Source organism: Muntiacus reevesi, chromosome 18, assembly GCF_963930625.1.
Source record: "Muntiacus reevesi chromosome 18, mMunRee1.1, whole genome shotgun sequence".
NCBI lineage: Eukaryota > Metazoa > Chordata > Mammalia > Artiodactyla > Cervidae > Muntiacus > Muntiacus reevesi.
This window is the reverse complement of record NC_089266.1, coordinates 41,820,974-41,848,124: the sequence shown is the minus strand read 5'-3', so window position 1 is coordinate 41,848,124 and position 27,151 is coordinate 41,820,974. Positions and strand designations below refer to the sequence as shown.

General features: G+C 52.0%; 1 protein-coding gene across 1 annotated transcript; it reads left to right on the top strand.

Annotated features, from left to right (window-relative positions):
• On the top strand, nt 1-26,657 carry SLC13A2 (solute carrier family 13 member 2). Its single transcript, XM_065910179.1, has 12 exons — nt 1-161; nt 13,737-13,865; nt 14,600-14,736; nt 14,843-15,048; nt 15,740-15,920; nt 16,022-16,144; nt 18,637-18,855; nt 19,033-19,121; nt 19,412-19,533; nt 21,009-21,170; nt 21,792-21,929; nt 22,414-26,657. Exons 1-12 carry the CDS (start codon nt 60-62, stop codon nt 22,582-22,584), a joined length of 1,779 nt encoding a protein of 592 aa, XP_065766251.1. The 5' UTR covers nt 1-59; the 3' UTR covers nt 22,585-26,657.
• Nucleotides 26,658-27,151: the final 494 nt, after the last annotated feature.

The following is a 27,151-nucleotide window of genomic DNA, read 5'->3' as shown; positions in this document are numbered from 1 at the left end:
TCCGTCCTGCAGTTCCCTGAATCCAGAGGGTGACCAGGCAGCCCTCGTGGGCCTGCACCATGGCCACCTGCTGGCAGGGCCTGTGGGCCTATCGCTTCTACCTGATCGTATTCTTCCTACCCATTTTCCTGCTGCCTCTGCCTATCCTCGTCCCAACCAAGGTAAGGACTTGGGATTCTGGGCACAGGGAAGCTCCAAGAGAGCAGGGGAGGGACCGTCTGCCCTGGGGTGGGGCATCTTTAGGACCAGCAAAGCCCACTCATCCCTGTTAGCCTGGAGGTGAGGCTATCATCTCCTGGTCCTCCTGAGTCTTAGGGGTTAAGAAGTCAAAAGCGGCTTTTGCTGGGTATCCAGTAGTGAGAGCTCAATGTGAATTGCTTAGGTCCACTTGACATCTATTGCCTTAGAAGGCAGAAAACCAGCTCCATAAAGGAGGTGCAGGTAGAAGCAGATGGGGTTGATCAGGAGAGTATGAGCTGGTCTAGCAGCTGGAGAGTGAAAGAAGAGGATTAGAAGAAAACTGGCCTCAGGCAGTGTTTGCATTTTTAAGAGTATAAACAGAAAGCAAAGGTGCTCACCCGTGATCCCAAGAGCTAAGTTTCCTGCGGAGGAGGAAATTAATTAATCGTACACGCCGATCCTGCCAGTGGGCGCTACAGATGCACACTTTGAATGGAGGGGGAAATGTTACCGCTTCCTGCCCACCCCACGCAAGCAGCAGGAGTCATAACTTGGGTTTTCTTTTATTGGAGCCCCCCACTGCATGCCCTGTACCACACACCCAGTAACCCTCTCCCCTGTCTTATGAAGCAGGTTCTGACTCCCATTTTACAGATGGGGAAAGGGGTCACCCAAAATCCCAGGACAGATCCTGTTATCTGGAGCTCAGATATTACAAATTTTGGGGACCATCTAGTAAGTAAAAGAAGACAAAATTATGAATCTAAAACTAATACAGGACTTTGGGAAGGGTAGAGTCCAGGAGGTGGCCTTGAAATCCAGTCTTCACAGGAAATCTGTCCCTGGCAAGTCACATAGACAGTGGCAGAGCTGGGGGTGTGGCCTGGCTACAAAGCCTGTGCTGTCTGCCTCCAGAAGGCTGAGACCGATCCTGGCTCTGAACTTGGCCCCATCCCACACCCACTCCCCTGCCACCCGCCAGCTGCCCACTGAGCCAATTGCTCAGAGAGGGAAACTGAGGCAGGCTTTTTATTCAAGGTATTCCAAAAGGATAAGGAACCAAGGAGTTAGTAGCACGGCTCCTGGTCAGTGACAAGGCCCCGCTGACCTTTGAGATGACCCTCATCTCAGGCCAAAGCCAGTGGCATCTCTATACTAAGGACCCACTAGATTGGCTTCCAAACAGGCTGAGTTAACCAAGTGTGTTAACCCCAGAAGGAAGGATGGACAAGAACCATGATTCCCATGTTACTCCCCAGGAAAGTACAGCCCAGAAAGATTTGGTAACCTGCCCACCGTTACACAGAAAAGCCCAAGTCAGTACGAGAAGCCAGTCTTCCTGGTGGAGGTGGGATGTATCAGGAGGCCCTGTCTTCCCTGGGCTGAACCCCACCCGTCGCCTGCACCCCACCTAACACCTGCTTCCTGCCTACAGACATTGCCTCCCCTGTCCTGACTCAGATGAACTGCCCCAGGTCCTAACTGTGAGGCCAGCCCCTCCAGTGGGGCCCTGGCTACCAGTCCCTCTCAAGGACTTTGCTCCTGTAATTATCCTCTCCTCTCCTGCATCATCAACTTTTCCCTCTTTTCCTGATCTCTCCCATCAGCATACAAACAAGCCTTAATACCAGTCTCATTAGAAAAAAAGTCTCCTTCAATCCTACAGTCCCTGAACACATGCCCACTTTCTCTGCTCTTTCTCACAACCAGAAGCCTCAGAGATAATCTACACTGCCGCTCTCTCCTCAGAAAGCTCTGCTCCTGAGACTCTGCCTACCTAGAGGGCCCTCATCACGTCCCCATCAGCATCCCGGTCACAAGACCCTTGGTGCCCACTCGCCTCCCTCAACCACTCAGCAGCATCTGTCACAGCCGGTCCCCTCCTCTTCGCTGCACTGTCTTCTTTTGGCTTCTCCTGGGTTTCCTCTTCCCATGACTACTTTTCCTGCCCCTTCTCTCTATCGTCACTCCTGCCCTAGGTGATCTTCTGTTTTCTCCTGCCTTAAAAGCACCTCTAAAAAAAAAAAAAAAGTACCTCTACACTGATAAATCCTCAGTCGGTAACTCCAGCTCCTAATTCCAAACTTGCATTACCCAACTAACACAGGACACCTCCCCCGGATGAATCCTTCCTTTTTACGCAGAGTGCCTTTGGCATACTCAAAACACAATCCTGATCCCTCATCTCTCTCAGCTGACTCTCCTTTCTATCTTATGTATCAAGAGAAGGCTCAACCGTCTGCCTCAGAGCCATTCCTGGTGCCTCTCTTTCCTTCACTTCCACAAGCGCCAGCAGGTTCTGTTGATTCAGTTTCCCCAAAACACACTGAATGGAGTCACTTTCCACTGCCTCCACTCTGGTCCAGGCCACCATCGTTTCTCTCCCATCCCTACCCGTCCCCAGACCATTTTTCTTTTTTTTTTTTTTAATTGAAACATATTTGATTTGGGGCTTCTCAGGTGGCTCAGTGGTAAAGAATCTGCCTGCCAAGCAGGAGACACAGGTTCAACCCTGGGTCAGGAAGATCCCCTGGAGAAAGAAATGGCACCCCACTCCAGTATTCTTGCCTGGGAAATCCCATGGACAGAGGAGCCTGGCAGGCTAAAGCCCAGAGGGTCACAAAAGTGGTGGATATGACTTAGCAACTAAGCAACAACAATAGTTGATTTACAATATTGTGTTAATCTCTGCTGTACAACAATGTCATTCAGTTGTACGTCTGTAGTTTTTTCATATTCTTTTCCATTTTTATTTATCACAGGATATTGAATACAGTTGCCTGTGCTATATAGTGAGACCTTGTTGTTTATTCATTCTCTATATAATAGTTTTTGCATCTGCTAATCCCAAACTCTCAATCCATTTTTCCCCCACCCCCACCTCCCCCTTAGCAAACACAAGTCTGTTCTCTCTGAAATGATGTATTCCTTTATTTCCTATTTATTCTCTGAGCCCCTAGTTTATTGTGTGTGTGCATGTGTGTGTGTGTGTGTGTGAGATCCCCTACTTTAGAATGTAAGCTCCATGAAGGCAGGGACTTTTCTTTTTTCCATGCAGAATCCCCGGTACTTGGCACATAGTAGGTGCTCAACAAATACTTGTCAAATCACTGAGTAAACAAATGAATGTGGGTAGAGATGGCCCTGTCCTCAATTCTTGCTGAGTCCCTGCTCTCTGCAGTGAATTCCAAGCTTACCTCCACACCCCTGGCCCCTAAAGTGGATAGGAGGAGGCCCAGAAAAAACTCAGCTCATACCTGTGTCCATATAATACTTGTTGACATTTCTTGAGTATTTTTTATGTGCTGGTCATTATGCCAAGCACTTCAAAACACTAACCCACTTATTTCTCATAATAATATCTGAGTTACTATGAGGTTATTACTTCCATCTCCATTTTACAGACATGTAAATCCCGAGTGGTAAAGGAATTTACCTCATGTGCCAGCTAGAAAAAGGCAAAGTCTGGACTGGAATCTGGCCTTGGTCAATGCTGTCTAGGGATGCAGGGTGGTCCCCTGTTGAGTCACCTCTTGAGTTGTCTACCCTCATGTCTATCCAGCCATCAATCAATCCTTCCACTGTCATTCAGTCTAGGCTGTCTGTGGAGTGCTTGCTCTGTGCTAGGGGTTACTGAAAAGGAATATAGATGTTCTGTCTTCAAGTTGCTTTCAGTCTAGAGGACCATATGTTCCTGCCACACAGACTATAGCCAGAAGCCCATAGGAGCTCAGAGAAGGGAGAAAATCCTTCCAGCTGAGGTAAGGGAGAATCTGAGTTGGGACAGTGAGAAGCTTTAGTGGAGGGCAGGCCAGGTGACGAGAATGCTAGGAGCACAGGCATGCCAGCTGGACATAGTGTGTTTGAGGAATTAGCAACAGAATCCTAGAACTTCCCATCACCCACTGGCCAGGGGGTTCCTAGTGGTTGGGGGACAGCGGGGTATGAGGTCTTTTCAGTGCTCCCCCTACCCCGCAACCAGATACCTAAGAATGATATGCCAGAAATCTTACCTCTATGCATTCACTCATCCGGACAAGCATCACGTGACAGTTCCTGTTTAGGTGCAGTGGGGTGGAAGGTAAGATTCAGGGAACTTGTGATCCTGGGGGTAGGGGTGGGGTGGAAAGACACACGAAAAGCACATACTTTTCATTGTCCACACAAAGAAAAGCATAAAGCAGGCTGTGACTATGTCTTGGGGAGGAGCTACTGTAGACAGGGTGATCAGAGAAAGCCTACTGGGGTGCTGACATTTACCTTAGGACCTGACTGGCGAGTAAGAGCCAGCCAAGCCCAGCTCTGGGCCAAGAGTTGTCTAGGTAGAACTCAGTGCAAAGGCCCAAGGCCAGGGGTGAGCTTGGCAAGGAAATAAGGCCAGCACCATGGCATGGAGACCCGAGTGAGCAGATGACCTTAGAGAAGTGGGGAGAGATCAGCCAATGTCACCCCTGCAAGGTCCAGGGAAGGAGTGAGGATTTTATGCTGAGGGTCAGGAGGGATAAATACTTGCTCAGAGGTCAAAAAGGCAGTAAGTTAGAGTGGTTGGTATTCAGTCCCTCAGTTGTGTCTAACATTTTGCAACCCCATGAACTGCAGCACGCCAGGATTCCCTGTCCTTCACTATCTCCTGGAGTTTGCTCAGACTCATGTCCATTAAGTCAATGATGCCATCCAACCAAGTTAGAGTTGAAAATGCAAATATCTCCCAGGACCCAACAGAACCACTCGTGAAAACTGTCTCCCTGTGGTACTGTGTTTGCCAGGGCAGAGCATAGCTGAAATCCAGACTGTATTTACAGTAAGAATAGAGGGCAGGATTTCTTGCTCTGCAGTTTTGTTTGTTTGCTTATTTTTGTTGTTGTTGTTGTTTTGGGCCACATTGCTCAGCATGTGGAACTTCCAGAACCAGGAATGGAACCTGCACCCTCTGAAGTGAAAGCATGGAGTCTTAACCCCTGGACTATCAGGGAAGTCCTTTTTGGTTTTTTTGTTTGTTTGTTTTTAGGATTTCTTACTCTTAGTATATAAGGGTAGTAGGTATGTGCACGCATGTGCACTTTAAATTCTGTGTGACTAAAATACCCTTGCACGGGTGCTAAGTCGCTTCAGTCACATCCAACTCTTTGTGACCCTATGAACTTTTGCCCGCCAGGCTCCTCTGTCTATGGGATTCTCCAGGCTAGAATACTGGAGTGGGTTGCCATGACCTCCTCCAAGGGATTCACGTTTCCTGAGGCTCCTGCATTGCAAGGTGGATTCTTTACCACTGAGCCAGTGAGGAAGCCCAAAATACCCTTACTGCCAGCTATTCCTGAACCCCAAAGATGGACCAGTACAGTGGGCCTGAAAACTGCAAAGAATTTGGACCTCGGTTCTGGGACCTGCCTCTATCTTTTGAGACTTCCTGGATCTTGGTTGAGATGGCAGAGTCCAGGAACAAATCAGGGGTTTTTGGAGCCAGATAGATGTGGGTCAAAATCCACTTGGTAGCATGAGCAGCCACGGGACTTTATCAAGCCTCTCCAAGCCTCTCACCTCTAAGAGGCCGCCGCTGTCCCAACTAAACGAGATGACCTGTGTGGGCAGACTACCTGGCACCCAGGGCTCGGTAAACAATGGTTTCCTGTACCTTCTGCCCCTTGTCTGAATTCCAGGCCCCTAGGAAACACAGTGGGACTCCCTAGGTGGCTCAGAGATAAAGAACCCACCTGCCAAGCAGGAAATGTGGGTTTGATCCCCGGGTCAGGAAGATCCCCTGGAGAAGGAAATGACAACCCACTGCAGTATTCTTGCCTGGAGAATCCCATGGACAGAGGAGCCTGGCGAGCTCACAGTCCATGGTGTCACAAAGAGTCGGGCACATCTTAGTGACTAAGCAACAACAAGGAAACAGCACAGTGTTTCAGGCACCGTGTGGATACCCATATGCCCACAGATGACTTCTTCTGATCATGAAGACTTGGTGTTCCCACCAGTGAAACAGGAAGGCAAGGCGTGTCCCCTAGGGCAGTGAAGTGTGGTCCGTGACCAGCACTGAACTGCGTGGGGTCAGGTTTGTGACCTCTGAAGGTCGTGAGAGTAGGGGCCAGCCTCCAAAGCCAGGACAATTCCTAGGGAAGAGATAGAAGTTTCCCCAATTTGAACTTTGTCCCCAGATTACCAAATTGTGTCCACATTTCCAGCACCTGCTAGATGAAGGTCAAGCATGGGAAAACCAGAGAGGCTTTAGCAGAACAGTTTCCTGCTGTCGGGAATCCGACAGCACTGCCCAGGGCTGTTGTGGGATCAGATGCACGGAGGAGTGTGGGAACGCTTCGCTTCTCTTCATCTCCCATCTGCTGGTTTGCTCTTGAGTGGACACAAGCGGGTCTGGCCCTGGCCCAAACTCTGATGTCAGGACTTTTCACCCCACTTTTGTTGTCTCTGACACCCGGACCCATTGTTCTTCCCTTTGGCCTCTTGAAGCAGAAGATGATGCAACAAATGCATTCACACGAAGGCACGGAAGTAAACAAAGATCAGCCGAATGAGATCAGGCGGAGGAGAGGAAGGGAGTCAGACTTCGTTGCCTGCTTTTGGCAGAGCCTCAAAGGCAAGGGGTGGGGATGCTTTAGAGTGGAGAGAGGTAAGGCTTCAGGGGTGCCCTGACTGGAGGGTGCTGTCAGGGGGACGTTGCAGGAAGGCTAACTGGAAGCAGGGCATTCTCTCTGATTGTTTGGAGAGCACGTTTGGCTTTCACTGATTGGTCCTGAGTTGGAAGTGGTGGTAGCAAGTGGTGGGGGTGGGGGATGGGCTGCAAAATTAAAGAGACTGGCAAGTCATTGAGCAAATTCTGCCTCGTGGGGGCCAGTTGCTAGGGAGACTGTGGTTTGGCTACAGGACTGCGGCTGCAGAGACTGAAGGACCTATGTTTGCCTAAGGACTGGCCATTGTTGCCTCTTATGTTTAGTCTCTCAGAAGTATTTGGATAGGCCTATTATTCCTGGAATATAACACACACACACACACACACACACACACACACACCACTCTGTACCTCCTTCCCCAAGTCCTGCCACATGGCTCCCCTCCTCAGGGTCACCATGCATCTAGACACTCAGGAAAGGCACCTAGAGTTTTCTCCTCCCACCTAACCCAGCAGCCATCACCCTCTGCCTTCCACCTCCTAATACCTCTGGAGTCTATCCTCTCTGTCCATATACACTGCCATGACCTTCTCTGAGCCCCTGTCATCTCCCCACTGGACAGCCCAGCATGGCCACCTGTCAACTCCCAGCTTCCATGTCTGCCAATCCATCTGCCACACTGTTGCAGGAGTAAGCCCCCTGTTTTTATCTTGAGGCGATTGATTTATTTAATTAGGTGATACGTGCACATTGTACAAAGTCCAACAGCACGAAAGAATGAAGCATTTTCTTCTGTGATGAATGTAGACAACAAGCCACCATAGGATGAAAGATATTTTTGACTTTGCCACCCGTAGGAATCACAGATATTTTCAAATCGCATGAGAGCTATTGCCAGGACTTTGACATACTATCTACATTCATCATGACTTTGAAATTACAGGAGCCACTAGCCAGTGAAGAGCTTACTAGTTAAGAGTCATATTATGTCACTATCTTGCTCATTTTTCATATTTTAATAACTGTATTTCAATATAAGTGGTTTCCTTTGTGATCCTGTGCATTTTATTTAATGCATTTAAAAACATTATTCTAAGAAGGAGCTGGAAGGCTTCATCAGGCTGCCAAGGGGATCCTGATACAAAAACAGGGTAAGAATTCTCGAATCAGAGATTTTCCTATATGTATACAAATACTTACAGACTTTTAAAAAAATCACATTATGCAGCCTCCATGCAGACTTTTAATAGACACACCCACCTGACCACGTCACTCTCTCTGTTTACAGTCCTCCAAGGATCTCCCCTTTTCACCTTTGTCTTCCAGATAAAGTCCTAGATTCCACTAGGGCAAATGAGACTTTTCCCGAGCATTCCATCCCTTCCTCCACAAGAATGTGTTGGATCTTTTGTGCCTCATTCTGTCCCTCTATGCTTACTCCTTCATGCTGACAATTTTCCCCCACCCACCAAACTCCTATTCATCCCTCAGCACCCACTCAGTTTGCTCTCTCTGGAAGCCTTCCTCAACCCAGACGGAAGGAGGCTCAGAAAAGGAGCCCCTTTTCTGGGACCCCACTCTTTGGTCTCCCCTTTGCAATGGTGCTGGCTGCCACTCAGGACCTTGCCTCACTCCCTAGACCCAGTAGCTCTCCCTGCCCGCAGCATCCCTACTTGCCAGGGGCAGAGGAGCAGTGGGAGTAGCCTGCCCTGGGGTTAACCTTCAATCACCAAGAGGAATAAGATGTGACATCTTTGAGATTGAGATTTTTGCCCCAGGCTGCTCTGTGCCAGTAACGGGTAAAGGCCATGATGCCCGCAGGTCCCCACCCTGCCCACACCCAGGGTCCAGAGTCTGCCCTAGATTCCCTGGCACCACCATCTTTATTTATACCTCATGCATCCACCCTGGTTCCCCAGCAGCCCAGGAGCACATTTCTCTGCCAAGTTTAACCCAGGCCACCTGCTCATTGTCATCCACAGTTCTTTACAGCTGAAACCTACATAGTCAAATCCTACATCCTCATAATAACTCAGCAAATGGGTGTTTCTCTTATTCCTATTTGTAGATAAGGACACTTCACAAAAGAGAGCAAAGTGTATACAGTTGGAAATGTTCAATATTTCTTATTAAAAAAAAACCCCAAAGCTGAGAGATGTTATATAGCTTGCCCAAGGACATGCAGTCATAAAGCTGGGTCTGGGTACTCAGGTTTTCCGACCTCTGACTTTTGTTTCCTATCACAAAAGAAGCAAGCTGCCAGCCTTGGGGTTTGGAAACCATCTGAATGTTTATCTCATCTGCTTGCTGTTGGTTTTGCCAGGCAGTCAATCCACCATGACTGTGAACCAGCCCACATAGGGCACTCAGACTCCCTGAGGGCTGGAGCCAGGCCTGAATCATGTCTGTGCCCCAGTGCCTGATATTCATTCACTCATTCATTCAGTGTTAACTCCATAGAGGTGCTAGGCACCCTGCTGGTGTGAGCACAAACAGACCCAGACCCTGCTCCCCAAAGAGTATAGTCTGATGGCAAAGATGGATATTCATCATAAGAAATTTGTGAAAGCAAATGTTTAAGTACGGATTGTAATGAGTGCTATGCAGAAGAGGTAGGGGGACTTAGGGTGTAAAAATAAGGGAAAATTTACCTGAAGCCTATGGAGTTGAGCAGTACAACAGGTTGAGGAGTAAGACAGTTGGGTCTCATGCCATAGGCCATCATCTGAGCTTGGTCAGCCCAAGATGTATAGAGATGGCAGCAAGACAGAGGGTATCAGGTGGCCTAGGAGGCCAAGTCTGATTCCTAATTGCACACTTTTTTTTTCTTCTTACTGCACTGGGTCTTTGTTGTGGCACGCAGTTGTTCTCTAGTTTTGGAGCACAGGCTCCAGAGCACGTGGGTTCCGTAGTTGCGGTGTGTGAGATTAGTTGCCCCACAGCATGTGAGATCTTAGTTCCCCAACCAGGGATGGAACCCACGCCCCCTACTTTGGGAGGCGGATTCTCAACCATTGGACCATCAGGGAAGACCCCGACTTCCCACTTCTAAAGCGGGGGAATGCAGACCTTGGAATCAGACACATTGAGGGACCAAAGAGAAAGGATCTCCTGGGTTCTGTTCTCATTTCTGAGCCATGAATGTCACTGACTGTCTGGTGAAGACTCTGGGTCTTTCTCAGACTATTGCTTTGAAATGCACAAAATAAAATGTATGGGATGGAGAAGGAAACCAACCATTTTGGAACACGGTTATAAAAGTATAAAAAAAATTAATTGCAGTTCAGAAATATAAGTGCTTCCTTATTAAAGCATTAAATAAGATCTGGTGTTGCTATAATTACTACCATAATTTCAAAATAGAGATGGATGTAAACAATATTTTGAGATGCATTTTGAGATCATTGCAACCACTGATCTCTGCGGGTCCCTAACAACTGACAACCACAATCAAATATCCTTGACAAAATTGCTGTTGGTACCGTCAACAGTTGTATGGTTTGGAGAATTCCCTGGCTGTCCAGAAGTTAAGACTCAGTGTGCTTTCACTACTGTGGGCCCTGGTTCGATCCCTGGTGGGAGAACTAAGATCCTTCAAGCCTAGAGGTACGGCCAAAAAAGAAGCCAGCTATCCAGTTTTGTTGCCTGTGTTCATAACCTTAGTTAGATGTTAGCTAAAAGATGAACTAGTTTTCCCACCCAGCTTCACGGATCCTTGGCATTCCATGCCCAAGTTAAGAGCCCCATGAACCAGGAAGAGCAAGTCAGTGGGTTATGCTACAGCTGGACTGATTGCCGGCGGGGGGGGGGGTGGGGGGGGGGATGGGAACACATGTCCAGAGCCACCAGGACCAGGGAAGACTTCCAAATGGAACTCTGAAACTGATTTTAATTTTGACCCACAGACAGACAGATACGGAGAGGGATGCAGGAAAGTTGTAAAGGAGTACAGAAGCTGTGAATTCAACACACTGGTGCTCACAGCTCGCTTTGGAGGGTGCAAATGGGGGGCCTGGAATTGAAGGAAGTTGCCCAGAGCCAGGCAACGGGAAGTGGCAGGCCCCAGCGAAAATGGTTCTGTTTGGATCCTGAGCTCTAACTCATGCCCATTCACCCTACTAGCCACAGCGAGCTTGAGACTGAAGGACACCCCCTACCTGTAAGGGGGCAAGCTCAAAGTAGAAGGCAAAACCCTGGGGCTCAAGAACCAGACAGTCTGGATTCTTCACTGATTTGTGTGACTTTGAAATATTTACTTTATTGGCACCTTTATTTCTTCATCTGTGAAATGAGAGCAATAGTCATTTCTAAATCACAGAGCAACTAAATACAATTAGGAACCACCTGAAGGGTGGAGAGCGCCATGTCCATGGAGCCGACCTCAACGATACCTGTGCCGTTGTTTTTTGCAAAGCTCTCTTCTTGAATCAGCGGAATCATCCACCCCAGCTCCCCTCCTCATCTCTGGCCAGAGAATTCTAGGGGGTAGGGGCCACACTAGGGTCCAGAGGAGCTGGCCTGCCCGTAGCCTGTGGGGGAGGATGGGTAACAGGCCATGACATCACTGTAACTGAGAAAATGGTTGAAGAAACAGCCATTTCAGCAGAATCTACCTCCTGTTGGGGGAGGAAGAAGTGTAAGTCTCTGCTCAAGGATCAAGGCATCCCCACCCATTGTGCCTATGAGTTCATGTCCGGGGGAGAAAGGTGGTGGATGTTTCATGGAGAGAAAGTGAGCCTGGCATCAGAGATACTTGGCTGTGCAGGCTACGTACCGCACCACCCCCCGGCCTGCCATTGGTACAACTCCACGGGGAGTGATCTGGGAATTGTACCATCCTGGATACCTTGCCTAGGTTCCCACCCGGCTCTGCCACTCCCTGGTTCTGTGACCATAGATACCCCCTGGAGGTCATCTATAACATGAGACCACCACATCCACCCGTGGCTATAACTTGTTGTTTAGTCGTTCATTCATGTCTGACTCTTTGCAGCTCCATGGACTGCAGCACGCCAGGCTTCCCTCTCCTTCACTATCTTCTGGAGCTTGCTCAGACTCATGTCCATTGAGTCGGTGATGCCATCCAACCATCTCATCCTCTGTTGTCCCCTTCTCCTCCTGCCTTCTATTTTTTCCAGCATCAAGGTCTTTTCCAATGAGTCAGTTCTTCACATCAGGTGGCCAAAGTATTGGAGCTTCCTTCAGCCTCAGCATCAGTCCCTCCAATGAATATTGAGGACTGATTTCCTTTAGGATAGACTGATCTGATCTGCTTGCAGTCCAAGGGGCTCTCAAGAGTCTTTTCCAACACCACAGTTCAAAAGTGGCTCTAACTACAAACTTGAAAACGTCCCGCTCCTAAAAGTTACTCAGTAAACAGCAGCTTCCTCTCCCTGAGACCTTCCTTCCAACCTCAGGGTACTAAGGGCCTGAGGTGTAAGGGGGGAGCCCAGCCCATACCAGGTGGAGAAGGCAAGAGGGGCCGGGCAGTTGAGACAGGTAAGAGAGGAGGCCCCCCCAGCCCCTTTGTCCGAGCAGGCAGCCCCTTCCTTTGGCAAACAAAGAGTGAGTGGGTTCCCCTGAGGAGGCTTGGCTCCAAGCACCGCTCCTGGAGGCTTTCTTCTGGCTAATGATTCCCCTGCCTGCCCTCTCTCCCCTGGCCTGCGGAGAGGCCCCAACAAGGCGGGTGGGCCCCTGACGTCTTCAGTCGGCCGACTTCCTGCTCTAGGTCCCCTCCCAGGCCTGAGGTCAGGGCTTCCTAGCTTTGGGAGCTTCCTGAGGGAAAGGGGGGCCTCTGGTACCCCAAGACTCACAAAGCCATGACTCAGGGTTTACTCCATAATTCTCCATACAACACAGAGATGGTGGAACTTTTCAGATATTCTATTTTTTTTTTTTAATGTTTATTTACTCATTTGGCTGCCCTGGGTCTTAGTTGCAGCCCACGGGAACTTCATTGTCGTGTTTGGGGTCTTTACTGTCATGTGCCAATCTTTCAGTTGTGGCATGTGAACTCTAAGTTGCAGTATGTGAACTCTGGGTTCTAGCATGTGAAATCTAGTTCCTCGACCAGGGATAGCACCTGGGCCCCCTGCACTGGGAACTTGGAGTCTTAGCTACTGGACCACCAGGGAAGTCCCTCACATATTCTAGAAATGTGAATAACACCTCCTGGAGTTGTGCAATGCAGTGGTCATGCCAGAATCACTTGGAAGGAGACTCATGCCATTCCCAAAACTTTTCAATGATTAGTGAATCATTCAGAAAAGATTTGCTCTGAAGCCTCCTGGGTCCTGAGCTCCGAGGATCCAGATGCTGCAAAACTGACTCTGTTCTGATGGAACTCACCTGCTAGCAGAAAGAACAATTACTATTTAATCGCCATACAAACAGATGTATTCTTACAGACTCTTAATAAAGGAGGGAGGGTCAGAGCTCCAGGCAGTGCTCCACAATTCCCAGGCCCTGGTTTCATTGGGAAGAGCCCCCCATCTCATCTAAGAATCCTCATCCAAGCCCCTTGCAATCCCTAAAGGGATAGGATTATATCCAACAGCTAGATTATAATGTCTAGACTCCCCAAGGCTAAATACAAGGTGGTGAGTGTTTTGCTTTGTTTTCTATTTCCATTTTTACTTTTTTTTTTTGGCCACACTGCACGGCACGAAGGACCTTAGTTCCCTAACTAGGGATTGAATCTGCACCCCCTGCAGTGGAAGCACAAATTCTTAACCACTGGACTGCCAGGGAGGTCCCTATTTCCATTTTTAAATGAGACCTTAGGTTTGGGAATCAAGGGCTATGAGTTTTACGGGGTCTCCCTGCACTATTACAAACAGTCTGTTTCCTCTGGGGACAGGAGGTGATGTGATTTTGAGATACAGGCCTGCCCTCTCCAATAGCTTGCTGTTCCCCTCCTGCCTGCAGGAAGCCTATTGCGCCTACACCATCATCCTCATGGCGCTCTTCTGGTGCACCGAAGCGCTACCACTGGCCGTCACTGCCTTCCTTCCCGTCATCATGTTCCCCATGATGGGCATAATGACTGCTTCCACGGTAAGCTTCCCCATTCACAGGAGGACGTGCTCCCAAGAATGGAGGGGTCTGCCCTAGGATGGTGATGATGGAAGAAGCCTCATCAGAGGTAGAGCGCGTGGAAGACCAGTCCCTGCCTCTGCCTGGAAGGTCGGGGAGCACTGAGGGAGGAGTCAGCTAGAAGACCAGGAGGAAGGCATTCTAGAAATGCCAGGGGCACAGTTGGTGTCAAGAGTTAATTCAAAGTGGAAGCAATTAGGCCTAGACTAGGGAGGGAAAGGGTACTTGATAGCCAGCCAAAGATCCTGTCTCCTTCTAGTTCGGTGGTTCTGAAACTTGACCATGAACCACAATCGCCTGCAGGGCCAGTTAAACAAAGATTTTGCTGGGCACCACCCCAGAGTTTCTGATTTCATAGATCTGAGGCAGGATCTAAGCATTTCATTTCTAGCAAGTTCCAGGTCGGTGATGATGCTGACTCAGGGACCACAGAGAACCATGACTTTAGCTTCTGAAACAGTATTAAATTCTCCTAGTCAGTGGTTTGAAGCATGGAAGGATTCAGGCTAGACGACCTCTCAGTCATTGCTGACAGGAGAACAGGTTAATCAGAAAGAGAGGAAACTGCTTAATATTCAACAATGGGGGATCCAAAGACCATTTCCATTTGGGTCCAAGAGCCCAGGGAACCAACCTCTCTCTGTTGGCAGAAATATCAGGGTCGGCACCCTGTAAGCCCTGTCCCCGCCTGCCAGGTCAGCCTTGAGTACCTGAAAGATACCAACATCCTATTCATTGGGGGGATGATGGTGGCCCTCGCCGTGGAGAACTGGAATCTGCACAAACGCATTGCCCTCCGCGTGCTCCTCATCATCGGGGTGCGGCCCGCCCTGTGAGTCCCCACAGACCAAGACGGGAGGGCTGGGGTGCTGGCGATCTGGGCCGCCAGTCCCTGCAGAAATGCTGGAACACCGGTGTGTGGGTCTGTCCATCACTAGGCTGATCCTGGGCTTCATGTTGGTTACGGCCTTCTTGTCCATGTGGATCAGCAACACGGCCACCACCGCCATGATGGTGCCCATCGCCCATGCCGTTCTGGAGCAGCTTCACAAGATGCCCACAGACAGGGATGTTGAGGAGGGCAGGAACAACCCCGCCTTTGAACTCCAGGAACAGAAGGAAGAGACCAAGCTTGATGAGAAAGGTGAGGCCAGGCCCTGCCCCAAACCCCTCTTGGGGAGGGTCTGAGATGATGTTCACGATAGGAGGAGTCATCTGAGCACCGATTTTTTTTTTTAACTTTTGGCCACACCCCCACGGCACGTGGGACCTTAGTTTTCTGACTGGGGATCGATCCTATGCTCCCCCTGCATTGGAAGACAGAGTCTTAACCACTGGACCATCAGGGAAATCCATATCTTGGCATCTTTTGGGACGGATGAGGGAAGCAAGAAGTTCAGTGACCAGCTTGTCCTGGTGGGCTGAGATTTTTCCTGGTTTTGAAATGAAAAGTCCCACAGGTTGGGAATTCCCTCAGTCCTGGGGAAACGGAGATGCTAGGTGACCCTGGCAAGCCGAGAGCAGGAGCCTGGGTGGGCCGTCAGGGGTCCGGGCTCAATTCTTCCTGTGCAATTTGGATAATCTTCTTCCCTTCTCTGTGCCTCAGTTTCCCTCTCCCAAAAGAGGGGTTGGGCCCAGTGGTATCCGAGGGTCACTCCATCCTGAGACCCCAGGGAGTGCCCGCCCTTCCAGACCTGGGGGCAGCCTCCACCCTTCCCCCAGCCCAGGTCTGGGCTGCTAAGCGACAAGGCGCCCCAGAGGCCATGGAGCCCCTGCCGTGCTCCCCGAATCTGGCCCTGCACCCACTCCCGACCCCAGCTCTCCCTTGTTCCCAGACAACAAGCAGGATCGCCCTGCTCCACCGACTCCTTCAGAGTCCAAGACAAAGCAGAACAAGGAGCAGCTCCGCTTCAGCCAGGGCCTGAGCCTGTGTGTGTGCTACTCGGCCAGCATCGGGGGCATCGCCACCCTGACCGGCACCACCCCCAACCTGGTGCTGCAAGGCCAGGTCAACTCGTGAGTGATTGAGGGGGAGAGGGTCTGCATTCTGACTGGGGGAGGAAGGGAGCTGGCCGGTCACCGGGCAATGCCACACAGCAGCCCTTATTCCCCTTCAGGATCTTCCCCCAAAATGGCAACGTGGTGAACTTCGCCTCCTGGTTCGGCTTTGCCTTCCCTGCCATGATCATCTTACTGCTGCTTTCCTGGGTGTGGCTACAGATCCTCTTCTTAGGATTCGAGTAAGTGGCAGAAAGGGGAAGAGACGCCCAGGTGCCTGCCCTTACCCTTTGGGAGCACCCAGTAGCGTACCCAGGTAGCCTTTCGGGAAAGGACATAATCACCATCTCAGTGAGCAAACCTCTCCCCCCCAAGCCCTTCTGTGCCCTTGATCCCCCATTGGAGGGAAAGGTTGGAGAGTATTATCCCATCTATTAGATAGGCAAACTGAGGTTCGAGGCACGGTCCATAGCTAGACGTGTCAGTGCTGGGATTGAAAACCAGATCTCCTGGTGCCCAGGCCAGGTCCCATTCCATAATGACCCGCAGTCCTCTGGCGGGTGCTGAAGGAGTGCACGCTATGAGCTTGGTCAGTTACAGAAGTGCTGACGCTTGTGCTCCTACTACGTGCCTGGTCCTGAAAACACTACAAGTGTTAGGCACCGTCCTTGTCCTGGGAGCTCACCGTCTAATGGATGATGACAAGGTAGGGGCGCTGACAGACGGAAGCCTAGGTGAGTGGAGATTCCAGAAGGCCCCTGGCAGAGATGACACCTGAACTGAATCTTGCTGAGTTAGAAGTCAGCCAGGTAGAAGGTGAAATAAAGGCATTCAGCAGGAATAGCTTGTACAAAGAGGCAAGAAAGAACATGCTGGGTTTGGGGAAACTCTAGTTCTGTGTGGTTGAAACGTAAAGAGCAAAAAAGGAGTATCAGCGGGCTTCCCTGGCTAAGAATCTGCCTTCCAATATAGGGGATGCAGGTTCCGTCCCTGGTCAGGGAACTGAGGTCCCACATGCTGCTGGGCAGCCTGCCCACCACAACCAGAGGGGAGCCCGCATGCTGCAACTAAGACCTGTTGCTGCCAAAAAATATTTTTTAAACCACAAAATAAAAAACATTTAATTGCAAAAGAAAAAAGGTAATTATTTTTTAAAAAAAGGAGTATCGGGATACAAATTTGGAGAAGGCAGGGAGAGATTATGGGGGAATCTTATGTGCCGCGTTGTTCTTGAGGCCAAGAGTAGTAACGAGGTTTTACTCTGACTTCCAGCCCTTGTCACTAGAGCTCCAAGTTGAAAATCATGTGAGACCTTTCTGAGGCTCAGTAGGAATCAAGTCTGTGATTGATTCATGATGTATGCTATGAGTCCAACCTAGGAGTGGTGGTATGAGTGTTACTGTGATATAAGTTGTTATGTGTCCTTCCTACCCAGGCGGGGGGGGGTCACTGAAAGTTTTAAAGCATTGTTGCTATAACATGGCTTGGGCAGGTGCAGGGAAGTTGGGTTGAGGTTGGGGCTGATACAAAGCAAAGTGTTAGTCAAAGAGACCAGCACAGTGCCAAGCACCATAAAGGATTTTTTAAAATGTTTGAAACGTGATTTTTGCCCTTAAGGAACTCACAGTCCAGCAGGGGAGTTGAGATTTGCCCAAGCGAAGAGTTAAACATCAACGTGAGTTAAACCAGCGCACGTGGAACAGGCTGCAGACCCCTGTGCTTCTCCGGACAGTGCGGGTGGGGCTCACTCTGGCAGAGGGTGCCCAGGAGCAGTAGGAGAGGGAGGGGAGGATTTCCTCAAAGGTTATTGGAGGAGAGGAGTGATGAGTCAGGGCCAGAAGGAAGCACAGGTTCCAGCTTCTGGGGCCTTCTCACTCGGAGCAAGGGAAAGCTCAGCACAAGAAAACTCCTGGAAGCGTGGAGGGGTCAGTGAGACCAATGGAGCAGGGCCGAGTACAGGGAAACCCCACCCGCCAGCCCCTCTGCTAAATAAGAGCCCTGACAAAGCAGTTGTTTGTTCAGTCACTCGGTCGTGTCTGACTCTTTGCAGCCCCATGGACTGCAGCACACCAGGCTTCCCTGTCTGTCACCATCTCCCAGAGCTTGCACTCATGTCCATTGAGTCGGTGATGCCATCCAACCATCGCATCCTCTGTCGTCCCCTTCTCCTCCTGCCTTCAGTCTTGCCCAGCATCAGGGTCTTTTCCAATGAGTCAGTTCTTCACATCAGGTGGCCAAAGTATTGGAGCTTCAGCTTCAGCATTAGTCCTCACAATGAATATTTAGGGCTGATTTCCTTTAGGACGGACTGGTTTGATCTTGCAGGCCAAGAGACTCTCAAGAGTCTTCTTCAACACCACAGTTAGAAAGCATCAATTCTTTGGTGCTCAGCCTTCTTTATGAACAGAGTTTACAAACCAGAGTCTTCTGCTTTTCTTCCAGAACGTTGAGGGCATCAAGGTCTCAGTGTAGTAACCCTAAGGAGGCCTCTGCATGTCTCAGCCTTTAAGACATAGGCACTCCTGAGAGTTCCCTAGTGGTCCAGTGGTTGAGACTTGAGATTTTCACTGCTGTGGCCTAGGTTCAATCCCTGGTCAGGGAACTAAGATCCCTCAAGCAGCTTGGCGAGGCCAAAACAACAATCAAAAAGAAACAAAATCTCAGGCACTCAGAGCCCCTTGCTCCCCTGCCCGGAGTGGGGGCCCTCACAAGCTGTCCCCACCCCCACCTGCAGCTTCCGGAAGAACTTTGGCTTGGGGGACCAGAGCAGAGATCAGGAGCGAGCAGCTTTCGAAGTCATCCGGAGAGAGCACAAGCTGCTGGGCCCCATGAACTTCGCGGAAAAGGCTGTCACCCTCCTCTTTGTCTTGTTGGTGGTGCTCTGGTTCACTCGGGAGCCAGGCTTTTTCACGGGCTGGGGTGACCTGGCTTTTTCCGATGAGAATGGGAAGAGGTAAGGATTGTGGGGAGGACAAATACTTCTGGGAGGAGGGAAGGAAGCAGGGCCCCCAACTCAGAACAGGAGGGAGGTTGGCACGTCTAGGGGAGGGGTTCCCCTCCAGCCCCCCTCCCCCTTGTGACCCTGAGTAGCCCTGAGCCTCTAAGCCTGCCCTCCCTGCCGCACCCACAGCATGACATCCGATGGGACAGTAGCCATCTTAATCGCTGTAATTATGTTCATCATGCCCTCCAAGATCCCAGGGCTGACTCAGAAACCAGGTAAGCACCTGGCCTGGGGCAGGGAAGGGCCTCTGGGCAGACCCTGCCTTCTGGCACTCAGCCTCCCTCCCACCATTCTCGGCAGGAGTAGACAAAGCCCAGAGAAGCTGGGCTGACTTGCCAAGGGCACAGGGACTCAGGGACAAAGCCAAGATGTGGCAGAACTGAGGGTCCCTCTCGCCCACGCATTAAGCTCTGATCAAGACTGCTTGGAGAGTGCCCAGGGGGAGGGGAGGGGAGGGAAAGCCTGTTGGCTCCCGGTGACCCACCCTCTTCTGCTTGGGGAGTAGGAAACCCAGGGAAGCTGAAGGCCCCTCCTGCCCTCCTCACCTGGGATATAGTAAAAAAGAAAATGCCTTGGAATATCGTGATCCTTCTGGGTGGTGGCTTTGCCCTGGCCAAGGGCAGTGAGGTGAGAGACCCCACCCCCTCCCAGCCCCGTTGGTGGGAGACCCTGTGACAGAGAAAGAGGGGCCCTGCTTCTCTCGCACCCCGGGCAGCCCTGACCCCCACGTGGGAGCCCTCTGGTGGACAGTCTTTGCAGCAACTGGAGAGACAGGTAAGAGCTCTAAGGGAAGGGGAGAAAACTCAGGCCAGAGGGACCGCTCCCCAGTCGGGTTCTCAAAGCCAAAGAGAAGGCAGGACTTTTCTGGTGAGTAGGGACTGTACTCAGGACCACCCAGGCCCTTCCCTCACCCCCTGCCGGACAGAGAATGCCGCAGCTCTAACACCAGGGACTAGAGGGAAGGCCCTGGGTTGATGCAGTCTGTTGGCTGAAGCCACCAGGGGGCGCCATGATCATACCCAGCCAGGCTCTGGGGACCGGGTCCTCATTCTGCAGAGCCTCCATCCAAGAGGGGAATCATGAACCTGCACCCCCTAGGCCTCGGGATTCTGTCTAAGCTCATTCACTTCATAGACAGGAGCTTCCCTGGGTCAGGGATTGCTTAGTTCAACCATCAAGCAGTCACTGACTGTGCCAAGCTCTGTGATGGGTGTTGGGTGCTAAGTGGGTGATGGTATATAAAGTCCCAGCTCCCTGGGATTTACAGTGTGGCATTACAGGAAGCCTTCTGACCCTGTGGAGTGTCTCCATCCCCCTTCCGACCTGTTCCCAGCTTCTACCAGTGCCTTTCCCTGTCCCTCCTCGCCAGGAGCAAGGTCCCTTCTTTCCCAACTTGCTGGGCTGGTGGGGGCAGGGAGGGGGCTAAAGTTGGCCAGGGACACCCCCAGAAGAGAGGTCAGAAGAACAGGAGTCAGTGGGGCCAAAGGTCTTTTCTCCCACCAAGTCCCATGTTTCCCAAGAAAGCCCTTTGACCCCTTCTCTTTGCTACCCATCTCTTTCTCCCCACATCCAACTGTCCTTCAAGAGGAAGAAAGGGGGCTTCTCTGGTGGCTCAGTGGTAAAGAATCCACCTGCCAATGCAGAAGACACGGGTTCGATCCCTGCTCTGGGAATATCCCACACGTCGTGGAGCAACAAAGCCCATGTGCCACAACTACTGAGTCTGTGCTCTAGAGCCCGGGAATCACAGCTACTGAAGCCCAAGCGCCCTAGAGCCCATGCTCCACAACAAGAGAAGCTACCAGCAATGAGAAGCCTGCACATCACAACTAGAGAGTAGCACTCCTTGCCACAGCTAGAGAAAAGTCCGTGCAGCAACAAAGACCCAGCACAACCAAAAATTAATTAACTGATTTTTTAAAAAAGCAGGAGAGGGAGACTTTGGTTTCAGCTGGGTCTCTTTGTTCCCTCCCAAGCTGCCCTTGACTCTGAAGACTCTAGAGAGGTGTGGGCAAGAGCAGGACCCTCCCCAGAGCTTCAGCCAGGGACTCTGGAGCCTCAAGCAGCCCAGCCTCTCACCCACCACCCTCCTCTGCCGGCAGGAATCGGGCCTGTCGAAGTGGCTGGGGGATAAGCTGACCCCACTGGAGAATGTGCCGCCTGCTGCCATCGCCTTTATCATCTGCCTCCTGATTGCCATCTTCACTGAGTGCACCAGCAACGTGGCCACCACCACACTCTTCCTGCCCATCCTGGCCTCCATGGTGAGCTTGGCCCAGCAGACTCACCTCCTCCAGGGAGCCCTGCTGCCCAGCCCCGCCAGGGTCAGAGTGACCGCCTCTCCTCTCACTTCCAAGAAAGGACCCCCGAGCCTCCACCCTTCCCCAGGCTCTTCAGTAACCTTGGGCCCCAAGGCCCTCTGGCCCCTGACTCACTCCATCCCTGGTGACATCACCCCTGGAGTATCCTGCTGGGGCTCACTAGTGGCCCCACCCCACAGCCCTGGCCCAGCTCCGGTTCTGGTCGTTCCTGAGGTGACGGCGTGAAATTGCTTCCCGGAGCGTCCCCAGCCCCTGCTTCCCCAGGCGCGTTCCCGCAGCCTTTGATGACGGCACCCTGAGCCCCTTTGAGATCCGTTTTATGAGTCCCTCCCCTTCCCACACCCCACTGGGCAGGGCCACACACTTATCCCCTCCAGAGAGGTCAAGGGGCCCTTCCCAGGTCACCCAGTGCCCTCTGGCAGAAGTGGTGGGCTCATGGCCAGAGTGGGTGTTGGGGTGAGGGGTGGGGGTTGTCCCTCAGAGAGGGAAGGAGAACTGGGGGTCACGCCTTCCCCTCTGGGAGGGGGGCTGAGACCAGCTCTGCCCCACGGTCTCCCCCTCCAGTCGCAGGCCATCTGCATCCACCCTCTCTACGTCATGCTCCCCTGCACCCTTGCCAGTTCCCTGGCCTTCATGCTGCCCGTGGCCACCCCGCCCAACGCCATCGCCTTCTCATTCGGAGGCCTCAGAGTGACAGACATGGTGAGTGGCAGGGGTCTCGAATGCCTCGGCACGAGCCGCTCTGTCTTTCCATCTTGGTGGGCCACAGGGTAGCTTAAAGCCACTGAGGTCCTCGGAGTTGACGGTGGACCCCGCTGGGGAAGGTGATGGGGGGGAGGGTGGGGCCTGATCCCCACTTGACGGTCTTTAGGCCCTGCAGCCCTTGGCCACTGAGAGGGAGAGGAAGGGTGAGGAATGCAGGGAAGGCGTTGCAAGGCCAGGCACCCACCCCCGGGAGATGGACTCAGAATAAGACCCAGGGCCCTGGGAGCTCCCCTTCCCCCTGTTAGCACCGGGAGTAAAGTCGTGGTAGAGACTTCGCCTTGTGCTGCAGGTTAGACTCAAAGGAGGACTTCCCAGGGAGAGTTTTACTAGTGAGAGAGCTCTGAGCACCTGTGAATACCTAAGGGCTAGGTGCTGGCCCTGCTCAGCACCCATGCATTCAGATTGGCTCTCCTCACCCCAGGCCCGAGCGGGATTCATGCTCAACGTCATCGGGGTTCTGGTCATCACGCTGGCCATCAACAGCTGGAGCGTCCCTATGTTCGACCTGCACAACTTCCCCTCCTGGGCACAGTCCAACACCACAGGCCTCTGCGGGGTCAACCAGGCAAACGTCACAACATCTAGCCCCTAGTCCAAGGAATAATCTGGCCCAAGCCAGAAAGATCCACCTCGTTCCTACTCCTGTGAGCTGGGAGTGGACACCAGGCTCCAAGCCAAACGTTGAAAGGCACAATTATATCTAACCTCATGTGTGTGTGCAAGAAAGAGGTATGTGAGCTCAGTCCTGTGTGTCTGAGGAAAGTGTGTGTATGTACATGTGTGTGTGTGTGTAAAGGCGGTGTATCGTGTGAGGATGTTTGGCAAGGGGGGATTGTGTGTGTGCACATGATCCGAGGTATGTACCTTTGACCGCGTACGCGTGTGAGGTCACAGACATGACAATGTGCTCTGTCTGGCATTCCAGGTCTTTGTCTCCCAGCTTAGTGGGCGACCAGACCCCTTTGTCCTCTATTTATTGAAACTCAGGGTTAGAGCCGCCTGGGCAGCAAAGCCTACCAGCGGTTGTCATGGCAACAGTCTCTGGGACCGTCCCAACATACTGAGTTCTCCCCAGCCTCTCAGGTTTGGGGGGAGGGTTCAAATATCAGCCCCATTAAAGTCTTGCTGTAGAGTGTGTGGTTGGTTTTTCATGGCACTTTCCAGGGCTGGGTCCCCAAACGTTGTTCAGGCCCCAGGATGGGGAAAACGCTGGGAGGGGGACCTGGCATCTATCCTGGATGGCGGCCCCCTTGGCACCCTTCCCACCCAAAGGAGAAGGTAATGGCCAGGAACCTCTGCCAAGGCCAACTGGAGTGGGCGCAGCCACCCAGGAAAGTAGCACTGACGTCACCCGGCCTGGCTAATTGGGAGCTGCCAGTCCCTGCGTGTCTTAGAGAAAACCAGCCTCCCGGTTCCCAGAGCACTCCCTGGGCATTTACATAAAACCCTCTGCCCCTGCCAACTCCTCACCGACCCCTCCACCAGCTGGAAAAACCAGTCCCTCCAGACCAGGGGAGGCATGCTGACCCATTCTAGGGGCCCAGAAAGATGGACCCTCACCCACAATGGCGGCCTGCAGCAGGACACATACATGTGAGGCTCACAGGAACAGGTTCAAAGCCGTGGCCCTCTGAGTCCAGGACTGGACTGCACTCTGGATCATTCTGCCTCCCAACCTCCCTTCCCCAACTCAGCCTCGCAGCCTTCATGAATTCCAGAATTTTCCTTTATCTGGCAAGGTAGGGTGGGGGCGGGGAAGGATGTTACCACCTCCTTCATCCATGCTGGGAGCTCAACACCCCTTCCTGGCTGGAAGATCACCTACATGGAAGTTTCCAAGGGTCTTGTCCAGTTCCCTTCTTGTGCAGCCGGAGGAGAAAAGAAAAAGAGAGATTTTTGTTTTTTTCTTCATGCCCAATAAAATAGGGAGCTGAGTTGTGAAGAGAGAAAACCAAAAAGGATTTAATTCTGGATTTCCCCCTGGGCTGGCGCCGGGGGGTTGAGGGTTGAGGGGAGGCACGGATGGGAGGAGGCTGCTGCGTGGGGCTGGGGGAGCACGGCTGTCCCCGGGGGACAGGGGACGCTGACAGGACATGCCAGACATCCAGCAGAGTGAAGAGTGTCAGGACAGGGGCCCCGCACCCACCCCAGCCCCCCAGGCTGGCATTCCTCACTCATGAAGCACAGTCATAAATCATGGCTCGCACCCAGAGCCACACTAGGACCCCACCAAGGCCCCAGGCGACAGCCCCCACCCCCACTGGGAGCGGGCTGGCCCCAGAATGGTGAGACTCCTGTGGGGGCTTACCCACAATGCAGTGGGCTCCCAAGGGGGAGGACCCTCTGCACACTAGGACTTTCTTTGTGACCCTGGTTGGGTACCCATGGTCCAGCCCTGGCTGGGGAAGAGATGGGCGTGCTTCCTAGGGGACACAAGCCCTCCAACTGTTCTCAGCTCCCCTTCACACCTGTCTGATTCCCCCTCAGTCCTGCTCAGAGAGGGCCAGATGTACACTGAGGTCACACAGCAGCCCCGGGGAGATGAGGACTGGGCCTGCCTTCTCAGGGAAGGAGGTGGACAAAAAGTGGCCTGAAGGGTGAGGGGGCGGCCATGGTGGGTGCCCTGGCAGAGCACAGGGCAGGCTTCCCCAGGTGCTTAGAAATCACCCTCCACAGCAGGCAGGAGGGCAGAGACGGGAGGCAGGCGGCACCTGTCGGCCTAATCACCATCATTAGCTGGGCAATAAAGTAGCACAGAGGGCTGGAGCCAGCCTTTGAAGGAAGGGCCTGTCAACCCAGGTCGGGTTTGAGCAGGTGGCCTAGCAGCTCAGCTGCTCCTGGGCACACACACTCTGGACCGCAGGAGGATGGGGCTCTGCGGAGATGGAGGTCTATGCCCTCCCAGCCTGGGTCCCACCCTCTCCCCCATGGCTTCCAGGAAGGCAGCAAGGGATTTTGGGGGTCTCCTTCCAGCTGAACCTGTACGGTGCTGGGACTCAAGAACGTCTATGGTAGTGAGTTCCCCATAGTTAGAGGAGATCAATGAGGCCCAAACAACTTGAGGACAGTCTGCCTGATGCAGCCGTGTCCCCAGTTCCTAGCAACAGTACGGTGACTGCTGTATGAATGATAAACATATTAGAAGAATAGGGGGGGTTCTTGATCCTGGAGAGAAGTCTGACCTCAAATCCCCTTTCCAGGCTGCTGTGTGTGGAGTGCTATGTGATCTTGAGCCAATGTCACCTTTCAGGCTCATCAGATAGACCCAGTTTTCCCCTGCCCCGGTCCTCTAGGGCCCTGGGAATGTCCCTGGTAACCTCCCCACTCTTCTTGCTGGCCAACCCCAGCCCCAGAGGCGACTGTAGCAGCCAGAAGACCCAGCGAAGAGCTACCAAGCCAAGTGTTTTTTTGTTTTTGTTTTTTTTTTTAATATATATTTGTTTATTTGGCTACGTCGGGCCTCAGTTATGGCATGCAGGATCTTCCTTGTGGCATACTAGATCTTTCTTTCTTCTTCTTTTTTTTTAATGCTAGATCTTTCATTGCGGCACCTGGGCTTAATTGCCCCACAGCATGTCAGATCTTAGTTCCCTGACCAGGGATCGAGTTCATTCCCTGCGTTGGAAGCCAGATTCTTAAACACTGGACCACCAGGGAAGTCCCAAGCCAAGTGTTTTAAGAAGAACCTGGCAGGGTAGAAAACGGGTGCTTGTTAGGAGGCTGGAGAAGGTGGGAGAAAGGGATATTAATCCCCCCGATGGTTTCACCTTGCTTTGGTCTTTAGGCCAAGGGAAGCTCTCCTAGGCCCCTTGGGGGTTCAAGCTGTGACTTTCCTGTCTCCCCAGTCTCAGCAGGGAGGCTGCTTCCTGAAATGGGAGGGGTAAGCTGCAGAGGAGAGTGGACAGTGCACCCGGGGGTGAAGGCTTAGGGATGGGGTTCAATCCCTGGGTCGGGAAGACCCCCTGGAGAAGGAAATGGCAACCCACTCCAGTATTCTTGCCTGGAGAATCCCATGGAAGGAGGAGTCTGGTAGGCTACAGTCCATGGGGTCACAAAGAGTCGGACACAACTGAGCGACTTCATTTCAGTCATGATTAGCAGAGCCAAGAGGTTTTACTAGGGGCCTGAGAAGGGTGAACTTCCACCCCAGGGAAAGGAGGGGGGGCGGGACAAAACTGGAGGCAGATTGGGAGGATTGTGACAGAGATTCAAGAGAGCTGCTCTTGGGCTTCTTTGGTGGCTCAGTGGTAAAGAATCCACCTGCCAATGCAGGAGATGCAGGTGAGATCCCTGATCCCGAGAGGATCCCATATGCCCCAGAGCAACTATGCCTGAATGCCACAACTATTGAGCCCACAAGCTGCAACTATTGAAGCCCAGAGCCCGTGCTTAGCAATAAGAGAAGCCACCCCAAGGAGAAGCCTGCATACCACAACTAGAGAGTAGCCTCCACTCGCTGCAACTAGAGAAAAGCCTGTGTAGCGACAAAGACCCAGCACGGCCAAAAATAAAAATAAATAAATATAATTTTAAAAACGAATAGAAGTTTTATTTTTAAAGAACTGCTCTTTTATTTAAATACTGATTTATTGATTTATTTGGCTGCACTATGTCTTGATTGCAGCATATAAACTCAGTTTTGCCACGTGAGTTCTAGTTCCCTTACCAGGGATCAAACCCAGGCGCCCTGCATTGGGAGCTCGGAGTCTTAGCCACTGGACCAGGGAAGTCCCCAAAGGAGCTTCTCTTAGTGGTGGGGAGACTCACAGAACTGCAGATTCCTAGGTCACACGGAGAACAACACAGAGACACGTGGACAGACACCTGCGTACATAGTTACACATTCACGGCCACTCACAGCTCTTCAGACACCCAGACTCATTCACAGACACACACACGTGCACACGTGGTCACAGACATTTGTACCTGCACCTCACTCAGACACCCACAGAAACCTGAATGCCCAAATGCACAGAGTCCGAACTGAGTGTTCTCAAGTGCAGAGGCGCTCACACACACGGAGACACAGATTCAGGCACAGACAGGTCCAGCCTCACGTTGTCGCTCCACAGACTTAATGCACACCCATGGTGGCACGTATGAGCCTGGGAAAAGAAGCGTATAGACTTGCACGCTCACAGTCACACACAGGCACACGT

Excerpts from the sequence above, each read along its gene's own strand:
- SLC13A2 (XM_065910179.1), top strand. The coding sequence starts at position 60 with ATGGCCACCTGCTGGCAGGGCCTGTGGGCCTATCGCTTCTACCTGATC. Across the intron at positions 13,866-14,599 it reads GCATAATGACTGCTTCCACG|GTCAGCCTTGAGTACCTGAA; the intron begins GTAAGCTTCCCC and ends CCCGCCTGCCAG. Across the intron at positions 15,921-16,021 it reads CTGCAAGGCCAGGTCAACTC|GATCTTCCCCCAAAATGGCA; the intron begins GTGAGTGATTGA and ends ATTCCCCTTCAG.